This window comes from Acomys minous (genome assembly GCF_964271855.1).
Source record: "Acomys minous genome assembly, chromosome: 12".
Taxonomy (NCBI): domain Eukaryota; kingdom Metazoa; phylum Chordata; class Mammalia; order Rodentia; family Muridae; genus Acomys; species Acomys minous.
Window position 1 is genome coordinate 33,736,016 of NC_140493.1, and position 16,252 is coordinate 33,752,267.

Consider the following 16,252-nt stretch of genomic DNA (forward strand, 5'->3'; position numbering starts at 1 on the left):
AAAATGTGTATCAAGTAATTGCCTGCATCTATGTCTGTACACAACAGATGTGCTTGGGGTTTACGGAGATCAGAAGAAGGTGTTGAATCCCCTGGATTGGAGCTACAGGTGGCCGTGAACTGCCATTTGGGTGCTAGACACCAAATCTGGGTCCTCTGTAAGAGCAACCAATACTCATCTCTCCAGCCCCAGTAGTATTTTAAGGTCATTAAAAACACTTAGAGATAATGGAGTTTAATGCCTACATCCCAGATATTCTGGAACCTGAAACACAAGGATCACAGAATAGAGGCCAGCCTAAGCTACTTAGTGAGACTATCAAATTAAGCAAATGAATGGAAATACACCTCAGTGGTAGAGCACTTGCCTAGGCCAAGTTCAATTCCTAGCATAAATGAGGGAGGGAGGGAGGGAGGGAGAGAGGGAGGGAGGGAGGGAGGGAGGGAGTGAGTAATGGGTACCAAGATTCAATCCCTAGCACAAATAAATACGTAAATAAATAAGCAAAGAGCAATAGGGCTATTAGCCCAGGGCAAGGGGGCTTGCTTAGCATGTAAGAAACTATGTTCAATCTCTGTATCACAAAACAAAAAAATAAACAAAAACGTACCACCAAAAGGTCTTAGAGATCCCTTGAACGCCCAAAAGAAAACGCTGATAACATCTAAAACAGAAAAAATTTAAAAACCAAACCAAACAAAACAAAAAACCTATAATGTGAATGCAGTTATGTGTTTTGACAAATACGAAACCCTCTTAGGATAGTTGTATTATAATAAGTATGAGTTTGTTTTCTACTCAAATGATACCAAATATGAAAAGTGAAGAAGATTTTAAAATCCAACAATCACTGCAGTCTGTTGCTTGGAGCTTCACAGAACAAATTCAGTTTCCTAGTAGACAGTGCTGAGCCGACAGACTAAGATGGACCCAGCACATCTTCACTCTAGTATTTTTGAAGTGTCAACAGCTCTCTACTGCTGTGATGACGACCATGACCAAAAGCAACTTGGGGAAGATGGGGTTTATTCTGCCTCATAGTTTACAGTCTGTCATCCAGGAAAGTCACAGCGTGGGCTCAAGGCAGGAACCTGGAGGCAGGGTCTGACGCAGAAGCCATGAAGGAGTGCTGCTTACTGGCTTGCTCAGCCTGTTTTCTTACACCTTCCAGGACCACCTGCCCAGGTGATACACCATCCACATGAGCAGGATTCTCCCACATCAATCATCAATCAAGAAAATGCCCTATAGATTTGTCTACAGGCCAATATGGTAGGAAATTTTCTCAACTGAGGTTCCTTCTAGCTTGTGTCAAGCTGACATCAAATTAGCCAGTTACTGATAGTAAAATATTAGGTAAATAAGAGTTTGTTAGTAGCTAGATGCTGCACCTCTTTAATCCCAGCACTTGGAAGGCAGAGGCAGGTGGATCTCTGAGTTCTAGGTCAGCCTGGTCTACAGAGCCAGTTCCAGGACACCCAAACCTGTTGTTGTACAGAGAAACCTTGTCTCCAAAAAGAAAAAAATTTCTGTATTTGGGTTTCTATAGTTGTGAAGAGTAAGCATGACCACAGCAACTCTTAAAATGTTTAATTGTCCAGGTGTGGTTGCTCATGCCTTAAATCCCAGCACTTGGGAGGCAGAAGCAGGTAGATCTCTAAGTTCAAGGCCAGGCTGGTCTATAAAGTGAGCCCAAGACAACCAGGGCTATTGCACAGTGAAACCCTGTCTCAAAAACAAACAAAAACTATTTAGTTGGGGCTGGCTCACAGTTGCAGAGGTTTGGTCCATGACTGTCATTGCAGGAAGCACGGCAGCACACAGGCAGCACCCAACAGCTGAACAGTGGCGGCGGCTGTAAGATTTTATCCACTTCCCATTTGACTATGGATGGAGCTTTTGAGACAGTCTTCTCCATATAAATAATTCCAGCTACCCTCACCCTGCCTCTGCGTCCCAAGTGCTGCAATTACAAGGTCATGCACCAGTCCTAATTTTTTGTTTTTATTTTTTTAAGAGAGAAAGAGAGAGCCCGCAAATGAGTGCAGCTGTCCTAAGGCCAGAAGTGTTGGCTCCTCTGGAGCTGGCGCTACATCCAGCTGTGAGCTAGCCAGTGTGTGCTGGGACCTGAGCTACAGTCTGCTGCAACAACAACGCATTTCATGTACCTGACGCCAAATTTAAGCAGCGCTACTGAGGAGAAGGGGTGGTCTGTGAGAACGCTTATAATATCCATTACCATCAAAGTCCAGGGCAAGGCTCTTTATTTCAAAATTTAGAGTACTACCAAGCCAGAAATGAGGGCGTGGGTCATCAATTGCAGATCTTGGGAAGTGGAGGCAAAAGGATCACAGGATAGCCAGCGTCTCCATTACATCCTGTCTCAGGGGAGAAAAGTGTTAAGCTACTTTACTCAAAATATTCTGTATTTGCTATATGTATTCTCATTCACTTTTCCTAGCTACAAACCATGGTGATGTCCACTCTGAGAGCCCCTTAAAAGTTCAAAGCAGGGCAGCAGGGCCCAAGCTGCAGGAGGCACTAGCAAGTTGAAGAGCGCAGGCAAGATCCACAGTTCCTCGCTGGCTTTACTGGGTTCTGAACCTCCTGGGAGGTCAGGCCCACAGCCTGGACGGCTCACATCAATCTCTGTCAAAGACCGGCCATTACTGTAGGAGGAGTTCATTCTCAAAGAAAGTGTAATGTCACAAAATCTCCCGTTAGCATATTCTGTAAAGTCAATATCTAGACTTTCGTTTGATTCTGGCTTCTTTCACTGCCAGATCTGTGAACTTGGCAGTTTTCTTATTTGGTTAAGCCTAAGTCGTTTTTTCTAACACTGAACAAAGAAGTAGTTATTGCCAAAATGTAAATTCAAAAAGCAGAAAGCTGCATTAGTCTTAAATTTAACACATTTTATGGCTCAAGTGGGATAGGAGTTCCATTTCACAACTGGCTGAGTCAAAGAATAAATGGGATTTAAATCATTGCTGTTAAGTTTTGATGTGAATGAAACCTAAGCAACTTCAACGTGAGGGTAGTCATTTTGCCCCTGACACATAAGAGATTGGTTACAATGCTCCCCTATAGCTCATCAACATCACCTCTATAATATTTCATTTTAAAAGACCATGTTTCATGATTATTCTCTTGGATCTAATGCTCACTGATGGTTCACATTTTTAAAGTTAAATCAACTAATTGCCGTGAAAGAGAACGGAAGTGCACTTTATGACATTCTGAAGGGTAACAGCTTTCCTGCCACAATTAGTCACAGGGAACACAATGGTACAACCAAATGTCCAAGTGTACAAGCAAAATTAAAACGTTAACTGTGAGGATGCTTAACTCAAGTTTTTACAATATCATATGTACTATTAGCCTGTAATTTTTTCCCAGGTGTAACTGGAAGGTAATTATTCTAAAATAAAATCCGTGACAGAAAGGCTTACCTAGAACAGTATTTATTTCTTCTCTCATACAAAGCAGTTAAGTTAAATAAAATTCCAGAACTACAACAAAATGTCTACTCCTTAAAGTACTGCAGTACATTCAATGTACTGGAGACTACTTAAAAAGCCATTCTGGAGTTTGTGGACACTCAGATTATCAACGGTTTCAGCACTTGCTAAAGTAGGCACATGAAGCAGGGCGGGTAAGCTGACCATTAAAGAGAGTAATTAATTATGGCTGCCTAGGAAAGATGGATGAAACAAGGGCGGTTCTGTTTCTTTGCCTGCTCATTTTTCTCAAGATTTGTATTCTATATGCATATATTAATTACCCCATGCAATGGGTGTGCAGATAAACAAATACAAATCTTCTGTCTACAACATTAAAACATATACTATAAACCAGGCATGGTGGCACACACCTTTAATTCCAGCACTCAGGAGGCGGCAGGAGGCAGATCTGCATTTGGGACTAACCTGGTACACAAAGAGAGTCCCAGGACAGCCAAGGCTACACAAACAGACCCTGTCTCCGCAAGGGAGGAAAAATATACTATAGTAAATAAGCTCATAAGGTGGCTGGCTGTACATCTTCCTGCTCAGGGTACCTCTAAATGAGGTGATTATATATGCCTACCTACAATGTGAAGTAAGGGCTTTCTTCTCTCCAAAAAGAAAAGAGGAATTTAAATATCACACAGTGAAGTGAGTTTGCTTTGGATATATGGTGATTTTCCACAGAGCTTTTGAGTTCTGGGGCTACAACCGTCCCATAAGAAGTTTACTCAACAGCACTGCTTAGGATAGCCAAACACAAAACAGCCTGTAAGACAATTTACATGAGGTTCTTCTAATAGATGGGAAAGGAGAGCTAGAAATGCAGAGAGCTAAGAAGTGATGTTCAGAAATTTCAAGGAAACCCACTAGGAATCATCAGAGCTGTTCCAGAAGCTTGGGTGACTTAGGCAGAGAGGGAACCAACAGGAACAGAAGGCAACAAGCATGCTAATGGGAACACTTAATTTTTTTTAAAGTCGAGAAAGATTTTTTAAGAATAGTAACATTTGGTTGGCAATGGAGCCAATAAATAGACTGGAATACTCTGCATGTGGGAGAATATACAGCAGCAGTGAGGAAAGCAGCGTGGCAGGATGCTCAGCCTTACAATCAGGAAATCTCCTTTAACTCACTTAACTTCAATTCTATATATTTGTTTAGAACACTAGAAAACACGCTAGAAAAATAGTCCCCAATTTTTAAAGAGTGTGCCAACCCAAATTAATTTTCTTCTTGGTGATTTCTCCAAACCTCCTTTACAATGAATGAGCTTTTCTCAAGACAGGCCTTGGTTGTCTTGGATTCTCTTTGTAGGCCAAGCTGGCCTTGACCTCAGTGATCTACCTACCTCACCACCACACCCAGTTGGAAGTTTTCTTTAAAATCGTATTTTATGGACTGGGTCACAGGGAAGCATGTGTCACTTACATAATGGACTAGTTGTAGACTAGGATAAGAGAAGGCTAGGAGACTCAGAACAAACCCTTACACATCGTCAGGATCCAGTGAGTGCTAGGGATACTTTTCCTGGGGAGAACATAAAATTTTTAAATAACTATGCAGCTGATATTCAAACTCAAGTGGTAAAAGCTTTATATTTTGACTATGTTAAGCTGAATTACCACTATTTTTCTGAGTATAAATTGTTCTATGCTTGGCCTTGGTACTAATACTACTCTGGCATATGTAAGTATCCCTTTCCAACTTTTTAGTTTTACTGAAAGAAATAAAACATGTCATCAGTTAAATAGGCATGTAAGCTACACTGCGCTCTGGTCTTTCACCTTCACTGGATGTGGCCACTTTACAGGTCACAGAAATAAGTCTTTAAATAAATATGCTACCACATACCTTGGCAAATGAGATTTATCCAAGCACCATGGATTAAACAGCGTACAAAAATAATTATGGACTAATTTTGAGAACAAAGCAAACACAATCAGATTTCACATAACTACTAAAATCAGGGTTTTGTCTGAAAAGTCAGACAAATATAAGAGACCACATTTTTAGAAACTTTCCTAACAACTGAACAAGGAATACATTATTCTGAACATAATTTCTAAATGAGTGCTTCTCAACCTTCCTCATGTTGGAACCCTTTAATACAGTTCCTCATGTTTTGGTGACCCCCAACCATCAAACTATTTTGTTGCTACTTCATAACTGTAATTTTGCTACTGTTATGAATCGTAAGTTTTCTGATGGTTTTAGGTGAACCCTGTGAAAGGGCTGTTCAACTCCCAAAGGGGCCACGGACCACAGGGCTTAGTACTAATACAACTCTAGTATATGTGGTTCTACCCCATCTGTTCATAACCGCTTTTCTAAACAGAAATTAGTTCCCCACCACAGCATACATCAAGACCTATAATCTACCCGTGTTTTAGTCTCCTCAGTTATATGAGGACAACTCTCATTTCTATCTGAGAGCTAAGGAATCTCCTCCCTGTCCCTCTATACCCTCTCTCAGCCCTTGCAAGCTCCTCGCTAATTTAAAACAAACATGTAGAGGTGAAGTTAAGTGTGTCATGGTGAGTCCCACAGTATAACCCTCTGTCCACACTTCTCTACTTGAAAATGTTCATTGCAATGAGTGACTGATTTGGTTCGGGGCCTCAGGCTTTTGCTACCGTATCAATACTCGATCCTCACACAGACCCCTCTTGGATACTGTCCTGTTGTTGCCCTGTGACATGGAGATCCTGCAGCTTTAGATCTGTAGGACCAGTCCCTTCACACACCCCAGCAGTTCACAGATGGGGTAGATACTGGATCTGGGCCTCAGTGGTAGCTAAGCTGGTCAGCCTGCCAGCTCTCCTGTACCCCCACAACACCACAGCAAGCTCTCCAGCACTACCCTGGGGGTAGCTCAACCAACGACACAGCTGACAAAGAGCAGGCTCAGTCTCCTGCTCTCATGCCCTCAGTTCCAGCTCAGCTGCACCCATGCCAGCAGGGCCAGCTCTACTGTGCTGCCCAGGCAAGATGCAGGGCCCACTCTCCCAAGTACTGCAGTAAGCGAGGGGTTGGGACAGCTCCCTGCTCTCTTGCCCTCAGGGCCAGCTCTCCTGCCTGCCATGGAGGGTGGGAGAATAACACCATCACACGGCAGACAGGTGGCAGTGCCAGTTCTCCTGCACTCACACCCTTCAGGGCCAGCTCACCAGCAACCCCAGCAACCAGGGCCAGCTCTACTGTGCTTCTTGGGCAAGGTGCAGGGCCTGTTGTCCAGAATGCTCCAACTGACAAAAGGCCAGGCTAGCTCTCCTGCTGTCCTGCCTTCAGGGCCAGCTCTCCCACAATGACCAGCGAGGGTTGAGGCCATCTCTGCATTGCCCTTAGACATCAGCATGGCCCCAGGCAGCAGACCAGGAAAATCTGCCTGTCCTTTGGTAAGACACCCCCTCCCCCTCAACTGCTACAGGACCACAGACCCAGACATGCCACTCACCATGGCATCCCTGGCTACTCGCTTCAGGCTATCCCTCACTACCCTCAAGTCTCCAATTCGACCTTTTTTCGTTGTGTACACACTTCCTCTCTTCCGTCTCTGTACCACTTACCTGTTCATCTTAATGGCTCCTAGGGTCTCTTGGTGGCTGGAATCACCTCAGGATTGCTATGCCTGCCTGTACCATGTGGCACCAGATGGGGGTGATCTCAGGGGTGCTCTGCCTGTCCAGCTCTGTGGTACCAGACCAGGGGCCGTCTCAGGCTTGCTGACTGCCTGGGCCCACGGCACCAGTGAATCTCCAGTACTGACCTATCTCCTGCTGCTCCATCTTTATGCTTTCTGCAATAATGTCAGGGTCATTACAAACAGACTCAATAAGGAACTTGTAACTTTAGCAAATTGTACGATCAATGACTGTCACTCTCAAGGTAGGGTTGGAGGCATCAAAAATGTGACCTTCCTCACATCGGAGATATTTATGGACATCCTTTGGGGCTGCCAGAGCACACTGGGCCTCTGTATTGTTTGGGAGAAAGAATTCACAGAGCCTGTAACTCACTGGCCTAACTTAAATGCTTTAGTTGGTTTGCCTATCCAGTTGAAATATCAGGTGAGCTTTGTATCAGGTCTTGCCTCGAGCCGGTAAACACACATGGTCACCATTGTGGGGAACTAGTGAACTGTGGTATGGATGCTGTTCTCCTAGAAGCTTTTTCTTCCACTAATATTTACTTGATGCTGCATTTACAGACCCCCAAAGCAGGTCCAGTGAATGGTATCAAATAGGAAACCCTGAGACATCATTGGTTACTGGGAAGGCTGAGGAAGTGTTCTTGTTAAGAGGTGTGTGCAACGTTGAAACATTTACTGCTATAGTTACCAAAGGAGTGCCTGAGCCACCCAGAGCTTTTTTTTTTTTTTTTTTTTTTTTTTTTTTTTTTTGTTCAATCCAACAAAGTGTTCGCCTTGCCCTAAAGGTCAGTACTAATATTAACAAGCCACTGACTACTACTTTCATGAGACTGAGATGAATTTATTTGATTTCTACTTAGCTTCAGTGACTCTACCGGGTTTTTCCCTGCCTCAGCTTCCCGAGTAATGGGATGACAAACTTGTACCACCAAGCCCACTGTTTCTATAGTTTCCACCTTAGTTCCGTCTCCCACCTAAGAGCAAATCAACTCAAGACATTAATCATAGAGGTGGCCTTACCATATTCTTACCATTCTTCTCTCCTTGCCATGGTGTGAAAACCAGTCTGAAAACAAACCTGTAATAACTTTGTTTTCTCATGGGTTAATGGCTTGCAGTAAGATACTTCCTAATAGTAGTCAAGCAGCATGTGCCCCGATTCCTACATACAGGCAAGCAAGGTGGAATCATGTAACCCAGCTGATTTCAAATTGCTATGTAACTAAAAATGACTTTGAACTCGTGATCCTTCGACCTGCACGCCGAATGCTGGGATTACAGATGGGTGTCACCTTCCTCAGCCCAAATACAATTCTATTTACAATAGGCTCAATTTACCATGGGTTTATGGGGAAGTAACGGCACTGTTAAGGAGCATGTGGATCGCCCACTTAGAATAGAAGCTGGGGAAGTTAGTGCATTTGCTGAAGCGTTTTGCCGCACAGCTGAAGAGGACCTGAACTCAAGCTTCAGCACTCACCTACAGGGCAGCCTTGGTGCTCTGTCAGACTTTCTAGTTCTAGAGAGGAAAAGAATGCTGGACTCTTGTAACTCTGGTCTGTCAAAGTCAGCCCAACTTAATCACTAAGTCCAGGTCCAAGTACCTAGGCTTACCCTACACTGCCCCCCACATGCTGCACTATCAGCCTGACAGACAAGACATGCCTACTGGTAAGACAGCAGCATAACTTCTATGGGTTGAATGTTTTCTGACTTGACTACAGGCCTGTTCCACAGGCACAAACTTGTTTTGTTTTGTTTTTTGAGACAGGGTTTCTCCGTATACCCTTGGCTGTCCTGGACTCACTCTGTAGACCAGGCTGGCCTCGAACTCACAGACATCCACTTGCCTCTGCCTCCCAAGTGCTGGGATTAAAGGCGTGCGCCACCACCCCCAGCTCCACAGGCACAAACTTAATGACTAATCCTGTAATCCTGATCAAAAGCCTAAAGCAGAATGCACATGGTCAACTTGCCCTCTAAAAAATGTGTGTTTAGCCAGGAATGATGGTACACACCTTTAATCCCAACACTTGGGAGACAGAGATAGGCCCATCACTATAAGCGGGAGGCCTGCCTGATCTACACAGTGAGCTCCAGGCTAACCACGGGCTCTATAGTAAGGTAAGACCCTGTCTCAAAAACAAAAGGTAAAAGAAAAATTAATATTATGCTTATACCCACAGACTCAAGATGCTCTCAACCTTTGTAGCTGAGGCTACTTTTTTTTGTGGCGAGGGGAAGAGGGTGGGGGTAGTAGGCAGCAGTCAATAAAGAGATGCATAACTGTTCTAAGTGTGAGACTCCAAAACTGAATGTTCAGCTCTAAATGGGACAGCCAAACTAACCCCACACAGGAGGAAGGTAGAAACAATGTAAAAGACAAATGATGGGATGGAGGGTTGCAAAACAGTGTCTTCTAGACATGTCATGGCTATGACAACAATGAACACACAGAAGCTGTAGTTATTTACACAAAACCTGTATAAGATCAAGCTGGCCAAAATTCTGGCATAGATGGGATAGGTATCCCCAACCTTACTAAGGAGCTAATGGCGGTGGTAGTCTCTGTGGAAAGGAGAACCATTCCTTTCCACTCCAAAAAGACTCCAGTAGATGACCTCACATCCATGCCCATATACACAGTACTAACTGGACTTAGTGGATTACCCTCCAAAAGAATGAAAAGGGGGAAAAAAACTAAGTTGAAAGTTGGGGATGTTGGGAGTACATTGGTGGGGGGGTGTGGATTGAGGTTGAAGAGAAAAAAGGAGGGTAGATAGGATCATACTTATTGTATGCATATATGAAATTTTCAAAAAGAAAAATATTAAGGTGAAGAATGCTTGAGGAAAGATGTTCAACGGTGAGCTCTAGTCTACCCACACCCCCTAAACACAAACACAGCCCTTACACCAGCACCTGCCACATAAAAAGGGACACACCAATGAAGTCTTTAACACATAAGTAGAAGCTGTAGTAACAATAGACAGAATGAACGGTGGCAAGATGTGACTTGAGTTCACACTCAAATAATTTACTTTATATCTTTGAAATGCTACCAGCTTCATATGCATATAATGGGAAACGCATAGACAGACAGACAGACAGACAGACAGACAGATAGATAATCTCCTAGATAATATTAAACCCATCAGCTCTTGGAGTAAGCAAGGCATAATGTTGTATGCTAATCACTTTTTTCCTACTATAAAATTTTAATACTTACAAGCAATAACATCTTGTCTTGGTGAAGAAAGTCATCTAAGCAGTCTATCAGATTGCATTCTTAACCTTTGATCAGATATACTTACTCTAAAAGGTTAGAAACAGTTTTATTAAGACCCTTTACATGGTCTTTAATTCACAAAAAAATGAAGTTAGAAATGCAAAAGCTAAGAAGCAAGTAAACTCAACAGAAAAAGACAACAAAACAGAAAGATAAATACTCAAGGCATCTAAATTAAAGAGAACATTTATTATTTAAAAAAAAAAAGCTGCGTTGATCCGGATGTGGTGGCACAAGCTTTAATCCCAGCCCTTGAGAGGCAGAAGCAAGGAGGATCTCTGTGAGTGAGAACTCTCCTCCAACATGAATCAAGAACTTATATTCCTAAGGATAATACAAACTGGTTGTAGCCACTGTCAATATGCCAGAAGCAAGCATAATCAGTATGAAACTAATATCTAAGCTCATCCATGCCTATGCATGGCTAAGTATAGTCATGGTGGTAGGAATGGAGCATTCTACATAGCTCACCAAGAGAACCAGCTGTTATTAAAGACAGGTAATCCATAGCTGGGCTGGATGTGGTAGGGGAGACAGAGACAGGTGGATCTTTCTGCATTCAAGGCCAGCCTGGTCTACATAGTTCCAGGACAGCCAAAACTACAGAAAGATCCTGTCTCAAAAACACAAAAGCAAACAAAAAAAGATTGGTAATCCATAAATTTACGAAATGAATCAAGAGCAGAACATGTGTAAAGCATACAGATTCAAATTAAGCTAGTGATTAAAACCAGAGCTCTATTACGCCACATTTGTTAAAACTGTAGTGACAAGGAGGGAAAGAGGAACACCATAGACAAAAGGAAGACCAAGTGCAGGAAGCAGTCAGGGGGGAATGGCTAACTGGTCACAGGTAACTGAAAGACACCTTCTAAAAAGGGGAGGAGGGGGCCTGAACACAAACCAAGAACACAAGAAGCAAAACCTACACCTTGGTGGGCCCAGAATTCACTGAAAAAGCCCATGAAACATCTACTGAAGGGAGGAGTAGGGATCTGAACATTTAAGTGAATGAGAAAAAAAATAAGAAATTTTTTAAGGGTGGTATCAAGATTTGAACTAAGGGCCAGCATGATGGCTCAGCATGTAAAGGTGCTGAACAGCTTGAGTGCCCCTTTTTATGACTCATTGTGAAATCTTAAGTTTCAACTTCTCAATATGATTTGCCAGGATACCTGATAATTTTAAAAGGCCCTCTTGATTGAAGACATGAGTGCTTTGTCACCAAAGAGAATAACTTCATAGTAAATTACCAACATCTCAACTTTTAACACAATTTCTTGTCAAGAGTAGTAATCAGCCCACCAGTGGTACATGAATCCAGAAATTGAGAACTGGGTCCACTGCCTGCTGGACTCAAATAACCCTGTCTGTTCCCAACAACAACAATCTTCCTGCTTCAATTTTCCCCTTTTGGGGGGGGGGGGCTGTTAGAGAAAGGGTTTCTTTATGTAGACCAGGCTGTCCTGGAACTCACAGAGATCCACATCCACCTGCCTCCCCAATTGCTGAGATTACAGGCATGCACCACCTCGTCCAGCAGCTTCAAATTTCTTAAGGCACCCTGACACTGTTGCTGCTGAGGTTGTATCACTGCCCTATGTTATACAGCTAAGCAGGTAGTTACAAGACTGCCCTAAAAGTATGTTTTATTTTGTCTTTTTTGACAGTCTCACTATGTATTCAGGCTGATAAGAAAATTCCCTGGCATCCTGCTGCACTTCCTGAGTGCTGGGATTACAGGTATGCACCACCATGCCCAACCCCAGTCCGACAAAAATCATTATTTATAATTACATCCACCAAACAGATTTATAACACCTACCTGTTGCCTTTTACAACTCTAGAAACTAAGTAACTCAGAGAGTGGTTTCAAAACATGAAGATGCAATGAGACGTATGTTCTTAAGACTTAAAACGCAGCCCAGTGTGGTAACACACACCTTTCAAATCCCAGTGCTCAGGGAGGCAGAGGCAGGCGGATCGCTGTGAGTCGAGGCTAGTGTGGTCTACAAAGTGAGTCCAGGACAGACAAGGCTGCATAAAGAAACCCTGTCTCGAAAAACCAAAAAATAAAAAATAAAAATTTTAAATATTTTTTGAGTATTGAAATGGTACTTCTATAAGTCCACCTAAGAACTAATCTGCAATCTTTAAAAGTGTATTATTTATTCCTGAAGGCACCTGCCTCAAAAAGCCAATGAAAGCTAAACTGTCAGCTAAATAAAAGAGATAGCATTGCTTTTTCAAAGTATTATGAAAATGACATTTAAACGTTGCGATACAGCTTTACAAAGTTACGCTTTTTCCTACATCTTTCAAACTCTTAACATCCACAGTTATTTCAGCCAACAACAGGCATGCACCGCTTACAGTCTCACATACTCACTCTAGATCACCACAGAAAGGTTTTTCCCATAATCCAAGCATATAGCAAGACATAGCTACACCTCATTCCCATCTGAACACGAAATAACTGAGACTGATAAAGGCTAACTTTCTCAAGGCCACAGGCTTGGCAGATGGCAGAACTGAACTGAGAAAGACTAAAAAGGCCTTTAACATCAGGTTATATTTAAAAAACAAAGAAAAAACAAAAAAACTCATGACAACCTAACAAATTCAACTACATTCTCATGTGAAATTACTAGTAATGTTCACTCAAGTACTGCCTGTTGAAGTCACAATTTTTACACCGAGTTATAAACCCCTACTACAGGCCGGGTGTGGTGGCGCACGCCTTTAATCCCAGCACTTGGGAGGCAGAGGCTGACGGATTGATGTGAGTTCGGGGCCAGCCTGTCCTACAAAATGAGTCCAGGACAGCCAAGGCTACACAGATAGACCCTGTCTTTTAAAAAAAAAAAAAAAAACCTAATTAAAAAAAACCCCTACTACAAGTATCTTAGCTAATGGAAAATACCTAGAGAACTGGCTTGAGAGAAAAGTGTGCTTTTGGGGAAAAAAATCAGGAAGAATGCCTGTAAATATAACTATTATTCGCCTAATATAACTGTCATCTCAGAGGCTTACTGTCTCCATCTGCTAACCTAGGCCTAGTCCTGGTAGCTTCTAGCCTCCCCACAATCTAACCTAGATCTAGAAATGTTTTCAAATCTGAGACTTACAGCTGAATAAGCTTACCCTTTCTAGCTCTTTCTGAATTCTAGCTAACTGGTTCAACTCAGCTGTTCTGGCTCGAACTCCGCTCTTAGCTGACTGATTCAATCTGAATTTTTTTGTTTTTGTTTTGTTGTTTGTTTTGTTTTTCAAGGCACGGTTTCTCTAGGTAACAGCTCTAGCTGTCCTGGAACTCGCCCTGTAGACCAGACTGGCCTCGAACTCAGAGATCTGCCTGCCTCTGCCTCCAAAATGCTGGGATTAAAGGAGTGTGCCACCACCACTCCGCTCTCAATCTGAATTCTTTCTCAGCCTCTGACTGAATTGTTCTCCTTGGCCTCATATAACTTGGGCAGTATGTTCTAATCTTCTGTCTCCTATTCTCTGGCTCAATCTGTCTTTGCCTGTGACTAGCTTATTCTCTCTTCAACCTGTCTCTGTAAACCTCTCCCGGTAAACCTGCCTCTGAATTCCACGAACTCAACTCTCCTGCACTGCCTCTCAATTCACTGACTCAAGCAAACTGACTGAACAGAAATGACTAGAAGTCAGAGATCTGTATGCCTCTGTCTCCTGTGCGGGATTAAAGGTCAGGACCTAGGCCGGACTTCGTGGTGCACACCTTTAATCCTAACACTCTGGAGGCAGAGGCAGGCAGATCGCTGTGAGTTCAAGGCCAGCCTGGTCTACAAAGCAAGTCCAGGGTTAGCCAAGGCTACACAGAGAAACCCGGTCTGGGGGGGCAGGAGGTCTGGACCGGACCTAAGTTTTTCTTTACCTGTACCTGGCTGGCCTTGAACTCAGGGATCTGCTTGCCTCTGTCTCCTGGGATTAAAGGAGCATCTGTATTCCAGTGCATCACACAGACCTAGGTTTTTGGATGTGCTCTCTTGACAGAACAGCCAAGGTCTGAATTAAAATTCCCCTACAAATTCTTTTCTTGGTGCTTTTCGTTTTGAGACAGGATCTCAGCATCAAATAGCCCCAAACGCCTGGAGCTCTGTCTGCCCGTGCCTCTCCAGTGCTACGTGAAGACCTACCATCAATCACACCCTGAAGGAGAGATGCTGCTAATGCTTAGAAGCACACATCATTTCAGATTCGCATCTTTTCTGTTCCATCCATTTCCTTACCCCGAGCTTCCACAGATGCCCTAGATCATGAATCGTAACCAGAAATACACTTGTTATTTCTGTGGCCTTTTGTGGTTCAGCCTGAACACTGTCTAAGAGTTTACCTCAGTTCTGCAATTCCAGGTAAAGTGGTGAACGACAGCAAAAAAAAGCCTTGACACTTGTCAAAAGCCTATCCAGGAAACCAAGGCGTTTCCTTTCCTCTCTATTCCCTTCCTACAGCCCTAAAGAGGGCCCTAAATCCTTCTTATCACAACTGTCACTTAGTTGTAACCATTCCTTTTTCTCTCTTTCCTGGGCATCTAAAACCAAGACCGCGAGAATCTGTCACATACTCCTATTCCCGTTCCTTTCCTCAGCCCCCGGCTCTCTCATCGGAGAACAAGGAAGGTTGTGGTATCTTTCGATCAAAAGTTGAGATGAATTATGACCGTAAGGGGAGACAGCGCGATCAGAGTGCTCATGGGGAAAGCGGCAGGAAGCGCGCCCGGCAGAGATCAGCGCCCCGCGTGGTCCTGCGACCGTGACCCGTACTCACCAGGCCGTCGATCTGCACCTGCTTCACGGCCGAGTCTCCAGAGCCGCCTTTGCCTTTGCTCTTCCCGACCGTGCCGCCAGCGGAGCTGGAGGAGGTGGCGGTGGAGCCGGTGCCTTCCTTGCGCGACGCCATGTTTCCAGCCAGACAGGAAGAAAGAGAAGCGTGAGACACCGGAAGCGGAATTACGAATTTCGTGACGTTGTAGTAGTGAGGGGCGGAGTCTGGAAGTGCCCCCAGGGTAGGGCCACGCCTCCACAGTGTTTCCCCTTTTGCTGCGTCGCTGGCATCATGTGCGCACGCGCGTCTTGTGTTCGGGGAGAGGGGGGAAACAGTCACTGTTAAAAACCCAATGACGCTTTTTTTTTTTTTTTAATTCTATGATTTTTTGAGACAGAGTTTCTCTGTGTAGCCTTGGCTGTCCTGGACTCGCTTTGTCGACCAGACTGGCCTCGAACTCACAATGATCCTCCTGCCTCTGCCTCCCAAGCGCTGGGATTAAAGGCGTGCACCACCACGCCCAGCTGCAAGGTCCATTTCTTCATGTGCGTTCCTACTTTTCATTCCGTGGCCCAGCTTCTCACACTCCATGTTAGTTTCTCTACCTTTCTTCAATCTGTAATTACTGAAAAGGACTCAGTCCAGGCATTCAATGTTTACTTTTCTTTATATTTATTCCTTGTCATGGTGTTATCGTCCATTCTCAATGATCTTAAATGTGGAATATACGCTGATGTTCCCAACTTTATATTCCTTAGGTAATTCTGCACTATCCACATCACACTGTCCATTTGCCTATCCCCTGCCACTCAGCCGTTCAAAGCAGATTCATAAATACCACCCCATACAAAACAGTCTTCCTACTGTTCTCCAAGAAATTTGATGACAGCTCCATGCTTTGTTAACAGAAGCAAAACCCTTGGTAACACCTCAACTCTTTATCTTATGCCTTGTCCCTTTCTATCATAAAGTGTTATAAGCTCCATCAAAAACATGCATTCCGACCTTAGATTTCTA

At 43.6% G+C, this 16,252-nt stretch overlaps 1 protein-coding gene across 1 annotated transcript in view; it reads right to left on the reverse strand.

Annotated features, from left to right (window-relative positions):
* Window positions 1-15,415, reverse strand: part of EIF3H (eukaryotic translation initiation factor 3 subunit H) — an 88,235-nt gene extending 72,820 nt beyond the window's left edge. Inside the window, exon 1 of the mRNA XM_084747898.1 lies at window positions 15,239-15,415. Within this exon, the coding sequence (XP_084604024.1) occupies window positions 15,239-15,370 (132 nt within the window). The 5' untranslated portion in view covers window positions 15,371-15,415. The remainder of the gene's footprint in view (window positions 1-15,238) is intronic.
* Between the last annotated feature and the right edge of the window lie 837 nt (window positions 15,416-16,252).